We start from the raw sequence: 20,942 nt of genomic DNA, 5'->3' as shown, positions 1-20,942 counted from the left end.
TTTTTCTTCCCCTTCTTTCCCTGCAGGTTGTTTTTCTATTTGATTGTGTATTTGTACAAAGGGTGGTTCCCCTGGACGGAATAGCTGGTGCACTGTTAGAATCTGAGTAAACTCTTTTTCTTTAGCCTTCATTGGTTCACATTCAAAGAAAGATTAAAGACAGAAATGTTGATAAATGCTTTACCTTCCATGTTGCTGCGTTGCGCCTAAAATATGCAAACATTCGCGTGAACCAGTTGTAGATTTCATTTAGTGTTAGCTGCTTTTCCGGAGATTCAAGGATTGCCTGGGTGAGGAGAAAGCAAAAGAGACAAACATTTTACGCTTTATGCCTGCTTCACCAAAAAAAACTCCACAACCCTAAAAAACTTTGAGAAAAGTTGAGCAGTGCACATGCGAGTTGTCCTTTGGAGGAAAAACAGACAACACAGATCAGGAGTGTGAAGAACTTTTAATTTAAAAACCCACATTTTCCTTTTGTGGGTGCAAATGAAGGGGCGAGCAAAAAACATTTCTTAGGCAGATTACAGGACAGCAATTATGGACGGCTCAGATTAATTCCTGAGATCCCAGATTACTGTGGTTGAGCGATAATTGACTGGCATCTTAAAACAGGTTGTATAAAATGCACTTGGTGGCAATTGCCCTGGCTAAAATATCCTAATGAAAGTAAGTCATCAGATATGTCTGTTCTGGCTAAACTGTGCTCAAATATGAGAAAAAAGGGTGGATTAAACTGAGATAATATATTGTAAACAATTTCAGTCATTTAAGAAAGAAACAAGTGGGCTGCTTACCTGTCTTATTAATGAGGCATAGGTGAATGGTGGCCTAACATCTGCATTCATGTAAAACTCCTTGTTCTGACCGATATCTGTACACAGGAAACAAGATCAAAACATTGTGAAATACACTAGAGAACAGGCTCATTTTATGTATATTATTACCTCTGAACTTTTGGCGTTTTGGTGCGCTGCAATTACAAATTTAAATTGATTTTATTTAGCGTTAATGTCATGTTTTCAGTCACATGTAAAAGTTACTTATGAGGTGGAAGGAAACCAATATATGGCTTTCAAAATCTTTATATGAGAAGTGAATTTTAATGCTTTGTACAATTATCTATTGCTGCAATCACAGCTGCATGTCAAGTTTTTAGTTTTGGACTTTGACATGAGGGTGAGTATTTACCGTTTATCATAAAAAAATCTTATAAGGATTTTGACAGATTGTTGTCATAATAAATTTCAATTAGACTTAGACTTATTTTATTGTCATTGCACAAAGAAACATACATGAAATTGGCAATGAAATAGCCAATTGGCTTATTATTAATTAATTAATTTTTGATGGTAAATAATAATAAAAACTGACAGTATGATGAGAGATGTTATTTTTGCTAGTTTTTCTGCTGTCCCAAAAGAGCATCAATTAATATATGACCAGAAATATGATTACTGACATGAATAACACGTCTTTAAGTAAATGGCGTTCTGAAGAAGCCTATTTCAAATGGGCATGTTTTTCAAGAACAATATTTGCCACATATTTACTTAATCTTCATCGTAACACAATAGTGTTACGATGAAGTATTGTGATAAAATTATAAGTCCATATTACTTGCTTTGGCTAGGCCTTTTCTAACAGGTGAATGTGCTTTGATCTAAACCATTTGACATTCTCTGGCTGCATGTTCAGTCAGAGGTTTACCTGCACCTCAGTCCACAGTATTCAGCAGGCTGTAACACTTTTCTTCAGTATTACTCTGTATTTATTTCCATCATAATTCCATCAATTCCAATTCCATCATTGACTCGCTTCCCACCACATATAAATGGGAACGTTCGGAATATGGTTGAATTAGATAAATGTACCTTAATTGTCCCATTATTTAGCTCAATTTAACACAGGTAGATTTACTAATTAGGTGACTTGTAATGGTGGTTAGTTTCACTACATGTTGTTGAGGGACATCAAGGTAAAGGAAGCTTAATATAAATGAATCACACTTTTGCACCTGTTAAAAATACCCTATATGCCTTAAACCTAACCCCATATAAACTTTGAACCTTTTCCTTATGCCTCAAAATCTGATGCTAACTTTTCTTGGTTTCTCACATAAAACCCAACAAAAACAATCAAGTTTGACGTTGTAACTTGACAAATGTAAAAAAGAGAAAGCAAACGATACTTTTTACTTATACTTATAAGTTTCTGCAAAAATCCGCCATACCTGGGGAGATGGGCATGTTGTACTTTTCTGAGTAGCGTCGTCGCATCGGCCCCACGCTGTGGAGGCTGGTGGCTGTGATGACGGAGTGGGTCTGAGAGAGGGGCGTGAGGGGCGCTGTGGGCGTGGTGGGGGTCTGCGGGAGGCTCAGGGGTGGAGAGGCCTCGGGTGCTGACTTGGACAATGTGACGTTGGACACGAGGTTGAGCTGAGGAAAGGAAAACCAGACAGAGCAGAGAGACTTTGAGATTAAAACATTTTTCACCTTTCAGCAGCATTGTTAGATTGAATTTGAGTTAGGTGTGGGCATTTATTGTATCGTTTATCATTTATTGTGATAAATTTCTTTCTCTCGCCACCGTCTTCACCTCATTCCCAAATATTTGAAATCCCCCAAAACTGTCTGAAATGTCATCCACTGTTTGTTTAATGAGAGTATTCTATCAATAAATGTAAAAATATGATTTAATGCAGTTACTGTGTATAGTCCAGTGACAATAATCACTTTATTTGTGAGATTGATAAAAAAAATTTCTTATCTTCACTTTTACTTTTATCACAGCACTATCACAAAATAATCTGATAAAGCTTTAAAGAGGCAGTAGTGTTTTCCAACCACATAATGCCATTTTATAGCATGGTAGCTATGTTTCCTTGAGTTGCTATAAATATGCTATATATATCAAATATGGCTAAAAATTGACTGTGTAATTTAACGGCTTGAAATTGGGCCTCTGTCTCTTTCCGATGCTCCACCTTCAGGAAGTCAGCACAACATGGCTCCTCTATTAACTCTTTAACAACATTTTGACCAGCGTTGCACTGAGATGTAGCTCGCATAATGACCTCAGCAGATTTTTGCTAATTGCTGCTGGTTAGTCTTAAGGAGCTGAGTGGAGGAGCGCGGGGGAGGGATGCTCTGTAAAGCTAAAGCTCTGAGGCTTGGAAACTGCAGCCCTGAAGAGGAGCTTCATTCTAGAAGGTGATGCTAAGTCCACCCAGGCATTTTGCACAACTAAATGGTTGCTTTGGAGAATAAAGGATTTTGCAAGTATGCATGAAACAATGCATGTGATGACAGAGTGGGTCTGAGAGAGGGGCGTGAGGGGCGCTGTGGGCGTGGTGGGGGTCTGCGGGAGGCTCAGGGGTGGAGAGGCCTCGGGTGCTGACTTGGACAATGTGACGTTGGACATTGTCCAACGTCACATTGGACGTTGGACAATGTCCAACGTCATTGAAAAAGAGAATAACTCTCTTTTTCTCATCAAAAAGAGAGTTATTCTCTCTTTTTGATGAGAGAATAACATAGCATGACATAAAACTCAATAAAAGTCAATTTTAAGTAACACTGCTCCTTTAAGTCCATATTGCCTAGTCTGGACAACTCATCCTGATTCTCACCTACTGCTTAATAAGAACACCAGAGGAAGAAGCCAATCTGGGCTAATTACAAGCTGAAATTGTATTGTGAGAACTCTAATTAGGAGGTGCTTACAGAGGTGATGTGATGATTAACTACTGGGCCTTAGCGACCTCCATCATTAGGTCCATGAGGCCATTGTTAAGAAGAACCTACAGCGTCTTCAGAGGCAGCACTTTGAAGAGAGTCTTTGGTTACAGCGCCGAGCAGGGATGGGTCAGGTCAGCCAAGGCGAAAGAGAGATTTAAGAAATAATGGCTACAAGGTAAACTAATTATGGCAAGTGCTCCAAAGGTACAGCATGGTTTTCTTTTTTCCCCTTCTCCTTCTGATAGCCGCAGCAGCAGCTCTGAGAGCTAAGCCTCTGTACTGGAGCAGTCAAGTGGAAAATTCTTGCCTGACCCCATGCTCCAGCTATTAATTGGCAGGAAAACTAATGACACATATACATATTTTTGCAAAATTGTTCTAATTGCTAATTTGCTTAAGGAGGCCAGTTTCCAAATTAAACATGATTTAAGACAGAGACAGGAAAAAGGAGAAAATACTGAACGTGAAATGAAAAGAAAGATGGTTTCAAAAATCTGACATGTTGATTGTAAGGGATTAGAAATTGGATTTTTACACATAATTGGGGTGAAAAGATAATTTTTGATGCCTGACACTAGTGGGTAAAAGATGTGTTACAAGTAGAGACGATATAGTTTTAACAAGCATGAGATAAGACAAGGATAAGACAATATTTTGGGGAAAATGAAGATTTCTGATTATTTTGTTTGCTCGGCCTTGAAAATTAAAAAAAAAAATTCTACAACCAGTGAACAATAATTTAATCCATTTCTGACTTATCTTAAACTTGAGAAACAGTGAATCAATGTAGCATCTGCTCCAAAGCAGATACCAACTTTAGAGTCACTATCAGATAACAGTTAATTTTGGAAGGTTTCATATCTCATCTGTATGTCATTTGTTTTTTCTTTATTCTGTGGAGAACCCCAGATGAACAATTTCAAACTGGTGGGCAGCTGAACGAGCAATGGGATCAAATTGTGTTGATCCAAAGTAGCAAGGCAGAAACTACTTCCTTTCTAACTTCAAAGTAAGAGTCTAAACCCTACCCAGGTACCAACAGGGATTCAAGCATAAATGACTGTGTTGCATGTCTTGAACCTCGTAATACTCACCATCCAAATTCAGGGGATACATCCTTTGAAGGCCTCATTTGAAGCATGATTGTCACACTACGTAAAGCAGTTGTGTTGCTAGGCTTATGTTTCTAATCAATTTAATTAATTAAAAAGGCTTGAATATGCAAAAACATTTTTTAAAAATAAGCAAAAATATGAGCTCCAGGTTTAGCAGTTTAGCACAATCGGTTGCTAGGCGACATACACCAACGAAAGGACAGAAATAGATCTGGGGCTAAACTGCCCCCTCTTTGTTTCTTTGATGCCTATGTTGACCAGGATCCTTCAGATGGAAACAGACCTTTATACGTCCCTTCTGGATTAATGGGGGTTTTACAGGTGCTCCAAATGTCATCAATTAATGTTAATCTTTACTAGAACAAATTCTTTACACCAGTGGCCGATCTAGAAACATATTGTAACAATTCTGTATTTTAGTTCTGGTGTCCACATGGTTATGTGTATTTGTTATACGTTGCACTGTGATCATTGTTATGTGTAGAGTTATGGGCTTCCCCTGTCTGACTCTGCTGACTCCCACTCTCACATGTGATAGACATGTCATGTGGGGGGGATCAATGGAGGACCAGGACCAGAAGAAGAGGGAGTTCAGTGTGTTAGCAGTGAAGCTATTCAGTTGAGTGTAACGGTTTGTTAGAGACGTCAGCTGCAGCCTCAGGAATAGCAGCTCGTTCTTATTCTAATAAAGACTACATCTGTGGTGTGTTGGCGTCATTACTGTATTATCTATGGACTGGTAAGAGGGGGCCAAGGATTTTTCAGGGGTGGCAGCATAAGCCACTATATATATATATATATAGTATAGTTAATTATTTTTGCATCTTCCATACTGCTGCTAATTGATATGTATTACTGATTGGACAGCGCCTATTAGTCGCTATGTGATGCTTTGAAAACTATTCTATTCCAATGCAGTACAAGCAGAATATCACAGAAATATTAGTAGCGCCATTATTTGTTATCAGATATAACTTTTAAAAACGACTTAAATAAAGCTGAGAAAACTGATGTTTGATACATAAATTCTCCATGATGCAAATCTATAAACAGTTTAGTTTCTGTTAGTTCTGTCAAGATGCAAGAAGGGGCAAATTTCTTTTATATTGGTCAATCGTTTTATTTTAAATATGCTGTAGGAGCCGTAGTTTGACGACTGTTATAAATATCATGTTTTGCAAACACAGGGGATTAGCTCAGTTTTTGTTGCTTGTTTTTAGGAATCGCAGTGGCTGCAGTGCGCCACAATAAAGGTACAATAAAGCTGAAGAACCAAACTAGACAGAACCACTTCTAGTCTGCTGTTTTTCACTCTGTTGACATTATCCTACACATTGATCAGTTGCCATGGCAACCGACAGTTAAATCAATGAGCAGATAGAGCAGAGATACTTTCAAGCCTATGAGGGAGAATCAATACCAAAAAACTAACATTTCCCAGACAAAAAAGTTTGTAAAAACACCGAAACAGAACATCCAGTCTGTTACATTATGCTGTCAGGCTTAATGTCTATATTGTGATTATTAATAAGTTTTCGCCTGAACACCGCGGTGGTTGATTAGCTGATTTAAACAGCTGCTCTACTGATGACTTGTTTAGTGCTAACGGAACCAAAACACACCGAACTGCGCAGCACATGCTAAGGTTATCAAAGTCAATACCAGGCCAGCAACAGTTAGGCTAGTATAACTGACCCACTGCTCACTTGTTCAATGTTTTCTTTAAATTAAAACGTTTTCCTCACCTGTTAAATGTGAAACCCTTGAACCTTGTTATCTATGGCTGTCATAGGGTTGAATTAACCACTAAACATTATGTCATTTCAGATTCTTTGCATGATTGTGGTATTTTCCTGACCACCGATATTCCTGACTCAATGGACAGCAATGGTGCATGTGTGGCCCACGATAAGTCATGGAATGTTTAATCCAGTAATATATATCCATCCATATATATCAATGCTGCTGCCTCGCCCTCTGTCGTTGCAGCTTCTTGCCACTACTTACCAATAGGTGTCAGGTTACATTGCGTTGCAGTCAATGTTGTCGGAAAAAAGAGACTCATCTGCTTAATGTCCAATTTGCAATAACAATTTTTTTAATTCATAGTCGCCAGCTGGGGTGGCAATAGGCGTAGATCCAGGCCAGTAGCTCCACCCCTGCTTTACACATTACATCGCTAATTCCTAACCAGAACCAGAATCTTTTCCGATGGCATGACATTAACACTGGCCTCCCAGGATTTAGACACACTGCAACATCTTTGTTCTTAAAAGTAATTGTCTGATTTTATTTCCTCCTGCCTCCAAAATTAGCGACAACTGTGTTCTGTGAATTCCCTCCTGCCTCCACCTTTTTATGTCCAAATCCTCAGGATGTCTATTTACATTTTGCAGATCGAACTCTGCCTTTTTTTTTGGCGAGAGTCTGCTCAAATAATTTGGGATTTTGGCAGCTCTGCACACAGGCAGGCAAATGGCAGCAGACAACATATTATTCTGGGGAGAAAAAAATCTGAAGAAAATAAATTACTCTTGGGTTTGCGTGTTTCTGACACAATGCTATCAATAGAAGGAGGCTGTCATGTTGACTTCTCTTCCTGTGGATTAGCGGGCTTTGTTTCATGTTTCATCCATATTCCCTGGCCATAAACACAGAGAGCTCCAACAATAGGCCAGACAGGCTGGTAATAGCCTTGCCTTTGTTTGCCTCACCATTTGGGCTCACTCCAGTTCCCAGACAAAATGAGACTTCACACTGAAATTAATTAAATGGTAATTGGTGATCTAATTATACTGGCTTTGACTCGCAAGCTGCTAAAGAAAATAAACAAAAAGTCCCTCCTTAATTATGTATGGCGAAAAAGGTCAGATTTCTGACAAAAATGCTTGGTGACATCTGCCCACTCACACTGAGACAAATACACACACAGAAACAAGGATTGCCAAAGTGGCACATTTAGTTTTCATCTTCTGCCCGTCCCTATCCAAATCTGATCCTGTTATAATTTGTGAGCACGCTTTATTAGCTACATTTTGCCAGCAGAGCACAAATATATCCAGTTGCTGAGAGGAGTCGATAGGAAATCAGCTTTGACCATTACATATAATAGTTTTTTTATGCTTCTAATTGTAGGATTGTCATCACACCTTTCTGTTTTAACAAACAGTAAAGCTTCAATTAATCTCAAAATCTGTGTTAGATGATACTTGGGCTGCGTAAACAGTCTGGTTCAAATCTGACTCATAGTTATTAAGATAAATTTTGCAATAGAAATGTTTTTTCCTATGTTTTTTTTTAGTGGCTCCCTGGACTCAAATAAAAAAATTGTAAATTATGCTCTGCTAGGATGGCCATTTCCTTCCTAAGCAATTCTCATCTCCCTTCAGTATTCCATTGAATTCAATGAAGTGGATTCCACCAATCAGCAAACAGAAGGAGAAGTTGTGAATGATGACATCAATTTTCTGCGCTGCTTTAGAATTGATGTCTGCCTGTAGTTTTAGCAATGCCAGAGGAGGAAGTGAACAAAGCTGTTCAGTCTGTGTTGGTCATACTTCCAAATATTGAATTATCATTAACAGTGTCTCGTTCGGATCTGTAATTCTCTCTCCACAGTGGAGGATTATTGTTTACACTGGTAATTTCCGGTTGACGTTTACTGTACACAGTAAAAATGCCAGTGTTGAATTAACACCCAAAAGTATCTATGTGTCCAAGTCAGCTGGTGTTCAATTGAATAATACAGAGTGTCACATTAACACGGTGCTGGTGTTAACATATATTAAAAGTAACACCAGTGTAGTGTTGATCACAAAACATAATGTGGTGTTAAAAAAGTAAATAATTGACCCACAAGGTGTCAATATCAATCAAATCCAGTGGAAAATATTCAAAACAATACATAGAAATGGAAAGTTTAGCTTTTCTTAAACCCATTATAGACCAAAGTTAATTTAAGAAAAAAATGGGTGTCAATCTTTTAACACTTTCAAAAGTGTTACTTTAACACCTGCTGACTTGGACACATATAGACACTTTTGGGTGTTAATTCAACACTGGCATTTTTACTGTGTAGCAAAATTCAAAAGAAAATCCTGAGCTTTGCTTGCTTTTAGTTATCTATTTTTTAATTTTTTTTTCACGTGCACCCACAGCACACTTATGTATGCATAGTCACACATAGTTTTTCAATATTTTTTCTATGTACTCCAGTAGCCAAGCAACAAAATTATGTTGCCAATTTCACTATTGTGCATTTTGTAATGACAATAAAGTAAGTCTACATGTAAGTCTGTTGAAGATTCTCCAAAAATAATGGCATCCTTTGTACTCTTCCCTCTCAGGAATCACTGAAAAACTGCAAAATAGCCCAAAGCAGTTGCTAACTTTAGAATCTATCAGCTAACAGTTAGCAAGCCTTGGAGAGTGGTAATGGCTTCTTCAATTCTGATGCAACTAAATGTCATCAGTCCAGAAGTCATTATTAGCTAATTTTGTCAACACAACAGAGAAGCTCAGGACCTAATTCCTTTCTTACTTCAAAATAAGAAAGATATCAAATCTTTGTTGACATGCGCAAATGTTGATAATATACAATTGTGATGTTGCCAGTAAGAGTAAGAAATGCAATAAAATCACGTTACATAGGTGTTGGAGCAACAGCTTCTTAGACTTGCGACAGGCTGCGATTTTGCAGAAGAGCGATGGATTCAGCACATTGGAATGACAACTTTTTACAAACTGCAATGCTGAGAGAGCTCTGGTGGAGCCAGCTGCACTTTGTCTTAAAAAATACAAAACCATGATCCTCCTATTTCCTGTCGTCTTATTCATCATTTCCGCCAGTAGCAGCATACCTTTATTATGTTAGTGACTGGTGTGATGCAAAAAAAGCGTTTCCATTGCAGTTTTGTGGAATGCAATTTGCAAATTTTTTTGATATAGCCAACAAAACCACCTCACCCTAAAAACTTTATTTTATCAAAAACATGGTTTTTTGAAATTTTTGTGCTTCCGTTAAGCAAATTTATGGTTAATGGAAACACAACTGTCAAGCTTAAAGCACATGCCCTCATATAATAACTCAGAGCTACAAGCTAGTGTTCAACAAGACAAGGCAGATTTCACTTTAACAGGAAATATCGTGGTGTTATGACATGGAGAGATCTCTTCCTACAAATTCTATCTAAATGTTTTGCTGTGATATTCCTCAAACATTGTTTACATATAAATTTCTAACACCAAAGGAGAAGCTGCAGCAGCATGTACAAGAATGACTCTACTCTTCAAAGGGGCTCTATTTCAGGTCATCTCTGGAGATGATTTCGCTCTGCATCCTATCTGCAGGTTCCTCTGATGCAGCCTCCTTCAAGCCTCAACGGGACCAAAGACCTTGACCTGTGGAAGTCCTCCTCCACTCACCCAGCCAAATGCAAGACACTTTCATCACAGCAGCTCACAGCAGGCAGAGCTGCCCCAGAGAATGGGAGTCTATTTATTTGAATAATAAAAAGGAAAAAAAAAAAAAAATCCCAGCTTGCCCCCTCGAGAGCATTAATGCTGAGCTCTGATACCCATTCTACCGGGGGCCCTGAGAGAGACGAGAGGTAGCAAACTTGAGATGCTATCTGCCACCCCAACCACTTTTTGTACACAAATGTCCCCGTGTCAGAACCCTCGTTCCGCGCCCCAATCTACACAATCGCACAGGCTGCTTAAACAGACAGCTTATTGTCAGTGAGAGTCCCCAGAGTGCTTACCGTCGACTGGCTGCACCAAAGGCGTGTGTGAGTGGTCTCTGGATGTCAATAGTCTCCTCACTGACTGTAAATAAACGATCCAAATGGCACATGTCCTGAGTGTTTATGTCCATTCACGTGCATTTGTGAGCAGGACTTTACATTTATGCCCTGCAGTAAAATTATATCTGCTCATGTGGCTGGCTGAATGAACTGTCATATGGACTGAAATATGACAGTGAGGTTCCCCTCCCCCCATCTTAAATATGACAAAACAGAGCCAACACTTAAATGCCACATGCCCCTTAGCCCTGTAGGACAGGGATAGAGAAGTGAACCTTATGGTTGAAAATAAGAAGTAGAATGTTTGTAAAAATGTTTATTTTGCTTCCTGAATGAAAATGTTCTGGTTTCTTTTGTCATTTATGTGTTTTACATTTGAGATGAAACTAAAACTACATATTTTTGGGATTCTTTTTTTTTTACTTACACTCAAAAAAATGAACTTAGGGGGTTATTACATTAATAAAAGAATATCATGTACTTTTAACACAATAATTTCATGTTTTAAACAAAAACGTGATAAAATCATGTTGAACAAACAAGAAATTCATCAACTTAACGTTTATGAAATTGAATCATGTTGAGATAACACGATTCATTATAGTCAGACTGATCTTGTGCTGGAGGAGACGAGCGAGATCACGGCAGATCCCGCGAGATCATGGGAAATCACACGAGGCCCTGCGAGATGATTGTTTTTCGTGCCAGGAAAACGCCAGCTGCAGTTTAGAGAATACTAAATTTTCCTGGCAGGATTGTGCACATATCAGTGTTGCTATGTACACTGAAAGAAATAACTCTTTGGATTAACATAAAAAAAAATCATGGAAAGATTTTCCACCTGATTACTTTGCTTTATTTCAGCACTATGTAATTCTGTTACTCCAATTTAAAGCAAATGTGTTGGCTCAACTTAATTTATTAAGGTTATTCCAATTTAAAGCAAATGTGTTGGCTCAACTTAACTTTTGTGGTTGATTCAACTTATTTACTTTAGTTGGACCCAATGTAATTTAATAGAACCAGACCAACTAATTTGCAATGTTTTGGACCAAATAATTGACTTGATTAAGATGAATGCAAATTTAGTTGAAACCAACTTATTTAACAGTGATACCTTCACACTATGTAATTGATGTACTCATGTCAGTGGCTAACATGTGTTAACATCACATGAAGTGATGGTTATCTGGTAATTAATCAGCGTTTTTCTAACATTTGCACCATTTCCTGCTTGCTCCATGCTTGTGTCAAAGCACAACTGAATTGAAGTGGTTATTGCGTTTATAAAAAATAACATGTTTAACAGAATTATTTTATGTTTCAAAGGCAAATATGACAAAATCACGTCAAATAAACATAAAATTCAACAACCTAGCGTTAATAAAATGTATTCAAGTTGAGACAACGTGATTCAATTTAGTCAGACTAATCTCCCGCCGAAGAGGGTCTAGCGAGATTACGGAAGATCACGCGAGATGCTAGCGAGATCACGCGAGATCTTGTGTCTGGGAAAACTTCAAATTGTTCTTTCAAGAGAAGCGGGAAGATTCCTGATTTGGATCTGCTTAATTTGAAAAAGGTAAGATTCAGTCTATTTTCATCCATCTAAATCAAAATCAAAATCGAAATAAAAAGATGCAAATTAAAATCATCAGACTTTTAAAAAAAAACATTTTTTTCTATGTTCGGTCACGTTTCTATGTAATTGATGTACTCAAATCATGCTAACATCACATGAAGCAGTGTAAGGGTCTCAAAGCTGCTGTCAAGACAAAAAACGGACCCCATAAATGTCACAGTTTTGCTCCTCCTCAGGTTGTTAAAACTCCCTGGAAAAAAGTTGGACTGATGTAAATTCAGCATCTGGTGCCATACAAACTCTGAAGTCTGAGGTTTAGTGGATTTTAAACACTGGGGCCAAACATAAGTCTATTTAAATGTTTTTTTATTATTATTTAATTTCAGTACTGTTATTATGTAGGTAAATGCAGAGTGGACATTGGATGCACACACACTTTTGTAATACAGATTCTTTATTTATTAATAATAAAAAGTATTAAATTTGAGTCAGAGAAACCTGCGGAAACCTTTGCTGTTAGAGCTTTAAATGTGCTTCCAATGTCCACATAAATGTCCACCTTCTAACTATGGATTTCTAGTATTGTTTTCTGGCTGAAACACTCAGAGGATTGTCCATTATTCCTATTAGTCCATGAACAGACTTGAGCTTTCTTTTTTTTAAATACATATATTCCTCTGCTCTAAAGATGTATTTTGTTATTGTACTTGTTTTTCCCCAAATAATTGTAGTTCAAAAACAATTTTTAAGTTTATCGGTTTAATTTTGAAATGTTGAGGTTTTTGTTTAGATTTTTATGTTTTATATTTTTATTGCTTTCTACCATGTTCAAGTCACCACTGTTCTGCACATACATGCTTGCATGTGCCCAGTGGTTATATTCAGTTTCAGAACAGCTGAAACACTGGGTGCCTTTAAATCTCAACTTAAAACCCACCTGTTTAGAGTTGCTTATAGCTAAATTAGGCTTAGTGCGGTTTTAATGTCTTCAATGTTTTTAATGTTTTTGACTTTACTTTTTATCTGTTTCACTGTTTATTAAATGTTGCATGACTCTGTGTTTCTGTTTTTAATTATGTAAAGCCCTTTGAAATGCCTTTCTGCTGAAATGTGCTGTACAAATAAAATTTGATTGATTGATTCATGATGCATTCAAGAGACTTGTACTAAAAGTTTGAATGTTCAGATACAACTCTGCTCAGGGTGAATTACATATTTTAATGTTTGAAAATCTGATCTCTTTCAGAACATCACCTGCCTGTTATCCACCTACATAAGCTCTGGTGAAGGGGCTCATCGGCCATCAAGTTTTAGATTGCAGTGGCTAATGATAAGTTTTGCCAGATCTAAAATGACTGAATCTAGTGTTAGAGCGATCATAAGGGTTCAGCTGAACTTGTATTTGGCAAGTCTGTTTTATTTGTCTTTATCTGCGTGGGAATGTGGAACTGTAAGGAGTGTTGTCTCTCTCTGTCTAGTAGATATGAGCTGCTATCAGCCCTATGCTAGCTACAGAATAGTACAGAGCAAGGGGGAAGAAGGATGAGCAGCGACATGAGATTGTGATTGACAGCACTAAAACTCTCCTGCTACTGACTGGTTGTTTCTAGCACTGGGAGAAGGCAGAGGAAATAGATTTTTCACAGTATATCCCCCTATACTGTACCCTTGTTTCAGACATAAATATTTCTTAGGTGACAGCTTCAGTTAGAAGTTTAAATAAAATGTTAAACTTAATTTTAGTCATGGCATAATGAAAGGAGAATAACTATTTTAAAGATCTTTCATATAGGCTGCAAGCCACTGATCACTTCCGTTGTGACTTCCTTTGAATGTAGCTAAGTTTTCAAGTATGTGACCCTATAGTATACTGCTGGATTTTGGCGGTTGTTCTCATTGTTTTCTGATCTGCATATTTAGGAAAACACGGCTGAAGTCAGACGAGAGTGGATCCTAAAAGGTCTGTGTGCGTACCTGGATGAAGATCCAGAGAAGCTGGAGAAAGAGTACATGGTATGTTAATTTATCTTTGTGTCCACAAAAGAGGTGATTATAGTTGGAGTTAATTGGACTTCCTGTGAATTACCAATAAATTTAAAATAAGAGATGATCATTAAAACTCTTCTTTTTTTTCACTTGGGTACATTCAATTTTAATTTGACTTTTGAGATGCTTTTAGATTTCTCCCACAGAAAAGGATAATCATTAGTAAGATTGATATAATTACAGTTATTGTTAAGTGGGTTTAAAATGAGGATTTTTAGGTGAGTTAAACTCCACAAAAAGATCTTTGGCCTGTTTTATTTAGCCTTTTTTTCTAACAGCATTGTTTCATATGCAGACAAAAATATTAAGTAACTTTACCTAAGATGTTAGTACTGATCTATTTGGAAATAACTACCACACATAGTCATGACATTTCCTCCATCCAGGAAACAAGACAGGTTCTTCATGTATAAGATGTTTGGTTTGTGTACAGAGTCAGGGCTTTGTTTGCACATAAGTAGGACTGGTTTAGAATGACAGTCTGTGTGGTGGATCCTCAGACTGTCATTTCAATTGAGGAGAACAGGCCATGGAATATGGGGCCTATTTGGGATTCATCCCTTCTCTTCATGTTTTTCCATATGAGACAATATACCGTATTTTCCGCACCACAAGGTGCACCGGATTATAAGACGATTTTTGTAAAAATGTAGAAAATATGGTACCTTTTCTAAATGGGAAATCTTACCACTGGACTCACAATTAACACAGACAGATCTTTGATGGACCTTAGCTGTTGGTGAGTCAGCCAAATAAGTGTAAAGTTATTTTTTTATTTAATGAGATGTGAAATCTCCCCCCTCCAAAACCCCACCCTTGTTCCCATCATCAAGGTGCACAAATGGCCGAGACCGTCTGTGGAATCTGTTATCCGACCGGAGTGTGCAGAGCCTGGCGATGCCATTGAGGATGTTGGGATTCTCCTGGACGGGGTGGAAGTGATGAACAACTTGGGCAATCTATCTTTACATGTTTTTCCAAAGACCGCAGTCGAAAACTAAATTTTAACTGTTACAGTTCGCAAAGTTGAGCAAATTTACTGACACTTTTTATGTTGTTAAGAATTTGATCTATGCTAAACACAGCCCAGTTTTTTTCTGGAAAAAAAAACTGACCTTTTGTTGTTTATTTCAACTTTCAACTCAGCTGTTTTTTGTGCTGTGTAAAAAGAAAATGGATAACAATTTTGAAAATACAGTTCATGTTGTACTTTTTCTCATTGTTGAGTGTTCTTTCTTCTTTCAGTGTGGTCTTAAAACACTTCATTTAATAGCACTTAAGAAAATGTCTTTGAATTAACATAATTCAATCATGGAAAGATTTTCCACACGATTATATAGCTTTCTTTCAGCATGAAATGAAATGAAATGAAATGAAATGAAATTTTATTCGAACATGATACAAATATAAAAATAAAATAGTGCACAGTAACAAGAAGTGCATAAGAAAGAAGAGAAAATACAGATTTTTTTGTTTCAGTTAACATATCATGCTCAAAATGGGGTAGGAAGAAGTGAGAACTTATAAACTCCTACCCCTAAACACTTGAAACTTTAGAGTCCTACTGTCATTAAAAAAATCAAAATCAAAGTGGCAGTCAGAAGTAACAGTTACTAATATTTACCTATACATTTTCCCATTTTATGCTGGTTTGTCTTTCTAAACCCTTACACCAAGTTATCTGCAATACACACCTTATTGCTTTCTGTCACCCATATGTGTATCTATTGAAAATTACCTCTTTGTACTTTCTTTTGAATTGTGTTAAACTATTGCTTTGTTTTAAATCTTCATGTAACTTGTTCCATAACTTTACACCTTTAATTGAAATACAGAAGCTTTTTCTTGTTGTTCTAAAATTGCGGATCTTGAAGTTTGAGTGACCCCTTAAGCATGAAGCATGAAGCATGTTTGTTCAGCTAACTTAATTTTCATGAGTTGGATCAACTTAATTAAGTAGTGTGAAGGTATCACTGTAAAATTAGTTGGTCTGGTTCTATTAAATTACATTGGGTCCAACTAAAGTAAATAAGTTGAATCAACCACAAAAGTTAAGTTGAACCAACACATTTGCTTTAAATTGGAGTAACAAAATTACATAGTGCTGAAATAAAGCAAAGTAATCAGGTGGAAAATCTTTCCATGATTTTTTTATGTTAATCCAAAGAGTTATTTCTTTCAGTGTAGAAGAAATTACTACAGTCTAGAACAGGGGTGCCCAAACTTTTTGAGACCAAGATCTACTTTTTCTCTCACCAGCTGCCTGAGATCTACCTCATGACACAAAGACATAAAAATTGCAAATTAAACTCTATTGACTTATTTTATATGCAAATATACATCAGTTATAGCAGAAATAATAAAGTGACAGAAAACCTAACGCAGTTTCTTCCTCAGTGAGATTCTGACACTGGGAGGAGGTTACTGGTTTCACAGTCAGAAGCTGGTTGCAAACCTGAGGCCAGCAGGTGTCAGTCAGTCATGGTAGATCTGAAATTTGGGTTGATGACCTCAAAATGAGAAATTGCAGACTGATAGAAGGAACCAAAGAACACTGTCAGGTTAAAGCTCATCTTCTGAGGTTGGGATATTTTTCCTCCAACAGGTTCCAGAGGAATCACCTCAAACCAGATGTTGGACTGGATTTTATTTCACTGTCATTTGTGAATGTTAGCTTCTCATTTTCAACAGTGGAGATGTAAAGGTTGAAAAAGGTTATTATTTTGGAGAAAGTCTCGTCAACATCAATATTTCCAATAAATAAGAGATAAAAATAAATAGCATGTTTGATAGAGGAAAAGCGAGATGCCAGAGAGCATCATACTATTTTTTTTTATATTAGACAATTTCGTTTCATATAATTGTCACGGTAGGAGCCATTTGTTTGTTAAATATTTAATGAAATATATTTGTCCTATTTAATGCTTGTTGTGAATGACGTGTTCTTGCAAACAAACAAAGTAATTAGTCCAAGTTTATCGTTTGTTGAACGTTCAGAAATTACAGCAGCTGTGATCCATCACAGCAAAGATACAAAGAAGGTCAATTAATCAACTCAAAACCACCCATACCTTTTTACTTTCTCTCTCCCTCTCTCCCCATCACTCTCTCTTTCTCTGTTTCTCTCTTAAGCACACCCGTTGCCGTGACAACCACCTGCGCCCTGCAAATTGGGCAAACCACCCAGAGATTACATTAAAAACATGACATTCAGTCTGTTACGATATTAGGTTTTCAGGATTGATATTTATTTCACCATCATTAAAAAGCGTTCCCCTGAACACAGCGGTGGCTGATTAAATAATTTTAAACTCCTGATGTTAGTCAGAGAGTCGATCTTTGAATTGCCTTTTTTTTTTTTTAATTTTATTTTGGTAATGGAAATGAAACGCACAGAATGACACCGTGTTGAAACAATAATTACTTTGATTATTATTTTTGTTGGGTCATTTTGAACATGTTTTGTTGATTTTTTTATTCTTTAATAAAGTTACGAACGTTTTGATAAGCGAGTCAGAGGAGGACCTGCTGGTCTCAGCGTCCTGGCGGCGTTCAGTTTGTCACCTAATGCCGAGATCGACTCAAAACCTTCCGCTACCGACCAGTCGATCGACATATTAAGCACTCCAGGTCTAGAACTAGTCTTTTCTGAACATGTTTTAACTGTGCCACTTTTTTATTGTTTTCAAAAAACAGTGAGCTTTTCTACAAACATCCCATTTGCACTTTAAGAAATTCAATATAAATGCTAAACATACTCAACTTTTTTACTTATTTTTGTTAACATTTTTTGACCCCACTTTAAAAACATGGTAACACTTTATTTGAAGGGGTGTGAATAAGACTGTCATAACACTGTCATAAACATGACATAACACATGTCATGAACATCAATAAGCCTTCATGAATATTTATGACTGTTGTCATAAAGCATCATTCGGTAAATTATGACACTTTTAATACAAAGTTGACATTATTCAAAATGTCTTTGTGATGACAACCTGACATTAACCAAGAAATCATTACTGATATAAATTTGTTATAAAATAATTACTGATTTCACTTTAAAAATTAGGTAACTTTATGTTATTAAAGGTAAAGTTTAAACAGTAATGATTTCCTGGTTAATGTCAAGTTGTCATAACAAAGACATTTTGAATAATGTCAACTTTGTATTAAAAGTGTCATAATTTACCGAATGATGCTTTATGACAACAGTCATCAATATTCATGAAGGCTTATTCATGTTCATGACATGTGTTATGTCATGTTAATGACAGTGTTATGACACTCTTATTCAGCCCCCTTCAAATAAAGTGTTACCAAAAACACTATATCTTACTAAATCTTAGTAAAAATACTTATTAGGTATTGTTGGTCTAGTTCTATCTTAGTACACTGGAAAAAACCCCCAAAACTAACAAGAAACTTTTCAGCAAAAATATAGAAGCTTGTTTTAAATTACAAATTTGTTAATAATAATTTAAAAAGTATAGTTCCACTGGCATATTTTTTTCACTTATAACAAAACATTTGTCCCATTTTACAAGTGAGATAATCTGCAAGTGAAACTAGTCCTCTTTATTAAGGAACTATTGACTTAAAACAAGCTCCTATATTTTGCTAAAAAGTTACTTGTAAGTTTGATTTGTCTTATTTCAAGTGTACTGAGAAACTAGAAACTAGACCAAAAGTACTTGCTAAGATTTTGAAAACATTTTTTTTTAAACATAACATCTCTTCATTACTAAATTTTTTTTGTGCCGTTTCTCACTTCTTTCCCCTGTATTCTCAGAGAGGCAATATTTCTCTGGGGGTGGGGGTTAGGGTGGGGGTTGGGAGGTGTTGTACTGCACATCCAGTTCATCACAGAGACACCAAATTGAATCTCAGATGTCAGCAGATGTGCTCCAAACTACATTTACTGCTTCCCTCAACAAACAGCTGTTTTTATTTAGCAGATAAATCAGAAGATGGAGGAAGGGATTAATGAATACATGTGTGCCAATTAAGACAAACAATAGGAATGGGGAGTGGCAGGAGGATATATGACAGGGTTGCTGCTCACCGGCTGCAGGGTGGCTTTGGGCTCTGTGGACTTGACATGAAGATGCGTCATCATGGCTTGCAGACGCTCTTTGTCCTTCGCTAGCTATTAGAAGAAAAGACAAAAGCACAACAATTTTATGAACAAACACACACACAAATCTCTAGATATCATTTTTAAACTGCATCGACTTTTATTTAAAATGCTTATTGGAGCTGTGAGTAAGACTCCATTACAAAATATGGAGTTTTATTTCCGATTCCTACTAAAAACCCAGGTCCCTTCTCCCTGTCTGAAAGTCAAAACAGTTTTAGCTGCCAGCTCAAATTATGGTGACGGGCTGCATGTGGAGGAGGCCTGTGGATGATCAACCAGCAGACGAGAAAAAACATGTTGGGATGGTGAAAAGTAGGAGCAACTGATATATCATTGTTTTAGGTTAACTTCCTCTAAACCAGAACTGTTTCCTACCAATTGTCAGGCATTTTGGGGGTAATTATGTCACTGAAGTTTGAACCGCAATTGAAAAAAGCTCCAAACGTCTAGAACACATCATTTGCTTTTAGGCTGCCACACATGCTAAAACGTTCATCATGATTAGTAAGATTTTTAGTGAATGACTGCAAAAGTTTTTTTGGATAGTCATTAAAATTATTGAAATTGTCATTTAGTGAGTCAAATATAATCTTGTAAAAAGTAATGTAATGGTGATTGAAATCTGACAGCATTCAATACTTTATTTTAGTAACAATTCCATTTGACCATTTTAAATACATCTAGCTGAAAATGATAAAGTTGATATATTAATATGGATTTTATTATGTCTAAATGTGTCAGCTTAGTAAAACATGAGAACTGTTACAATATGTGGAGTTGAGAAAGTTTCTGTTTCGCTAAACTCCCATTTGCTTGCATGCTGGCAAGCTGCTCACTAGTTAGATAAACTTTTTAACCTTTTTGGTTCTTGTTAACAACATATTAGTTGTTCCCATTCCATCTTTATGATACTCAAAAATATTTTTATTTCACCAATAGTGTATACTTTCATTTTTATTTTTGTTTTATGGTAAGATGCTATTAGCGTTATTAACGCTGGTAGCGTTAATAACACGCTAGAATTTCACTTATTCAATTGAGTTTCTTTTAGCTGCCAAGCTTACTTAATTTCTGATTCAAATATACCTGAATGCATGTGTGCAGATTATAACACCAGTTGTATCAGTTCTCCGCTTTATAAGTGAAAGACCACATTAGAGAAATAGTTATCTTTGTATGTATATTTGCATTGATTTTTATGGAAAATCAGCATTATATTGGATAAAAAAATAACACTAAGAGAAACAATAACTTTTCCTGTTCCTCTAACTCATTAACCAATGAGTATTTGTCCACACTATGCAGTTAAGTCATTTCACAAGTGTTATATTGTTGGTGCCAAACAGTTAAAGTCATAATTAACTTTAAAATCCTATAAAATTTAAAATGCAGTTATCTTCTCTACTTAGCCCCAGGCTATTCACATATCTTTTTCCTGGCCGTCATGCATACAAAACACATTTTTAATGACTTGTTACTAGCAAATGCACAAAAGTATTTAATTCTACTGAA

The 20,942-nt window shown here is 36.5% G+C and overlaps 1 protein-coding gene across 8 annotated transcripts in view; it reads right to left on the bottom strand.

Moving 5' to 3' along the window:
• foxp1b (forkhead box P1b) overlaps positions 1–20,942 on the bottom strand; it is a 312,762-nt gene that overhangs the window by 11,096 nt on the left and 280,724 nt on the right. For all 8 annotated transcript variants that reach the window (XR_015762942.1, XM_088005937.1, XM_088005936.1 and 5 more), the window contains 4 exons: positions 19,356–19,439; positions 2,234–2,438; positions 798–874; positions 185–286 (listed from right to left, as the gene is read on the bottom strand). Coding sequence is in view for 7 of the 8 variants with exons in the window: in XM_088005937.1 (XP_087862063.1) it covers positions 185–286; positions 798–874; positions 2,234–2,438; positions 19,356–19,439 (468 nt within the window). In the remaining variant the exon portion in view is untranslated. The remainder of the gene's footprint in view (positions 1–184; positions 287–797; positions 875–2,233; positions 2,439–19,355; positions 19,440–20,942) is intronic.

Source organism: Poecilia mexicana, unplaced genomic scaffold (assembly GCF_051168715.1).
Source record: "Poecilia mexicana isolate PSO_F unplaced genomic scaffold, ASM5116871v1 scaffold_5, whole genome shotgun sequence".
Classification (NCBI taxonomy): Eukaryota; Metazoa; Chordata; class Actinopteri; order Cyprinodontiformes; family Poeciliidae; genus Poecilia; species Poecilia mexicana.
This window is presented reverse-complemented; position numbering and strand designations above follow the sequence as displayed.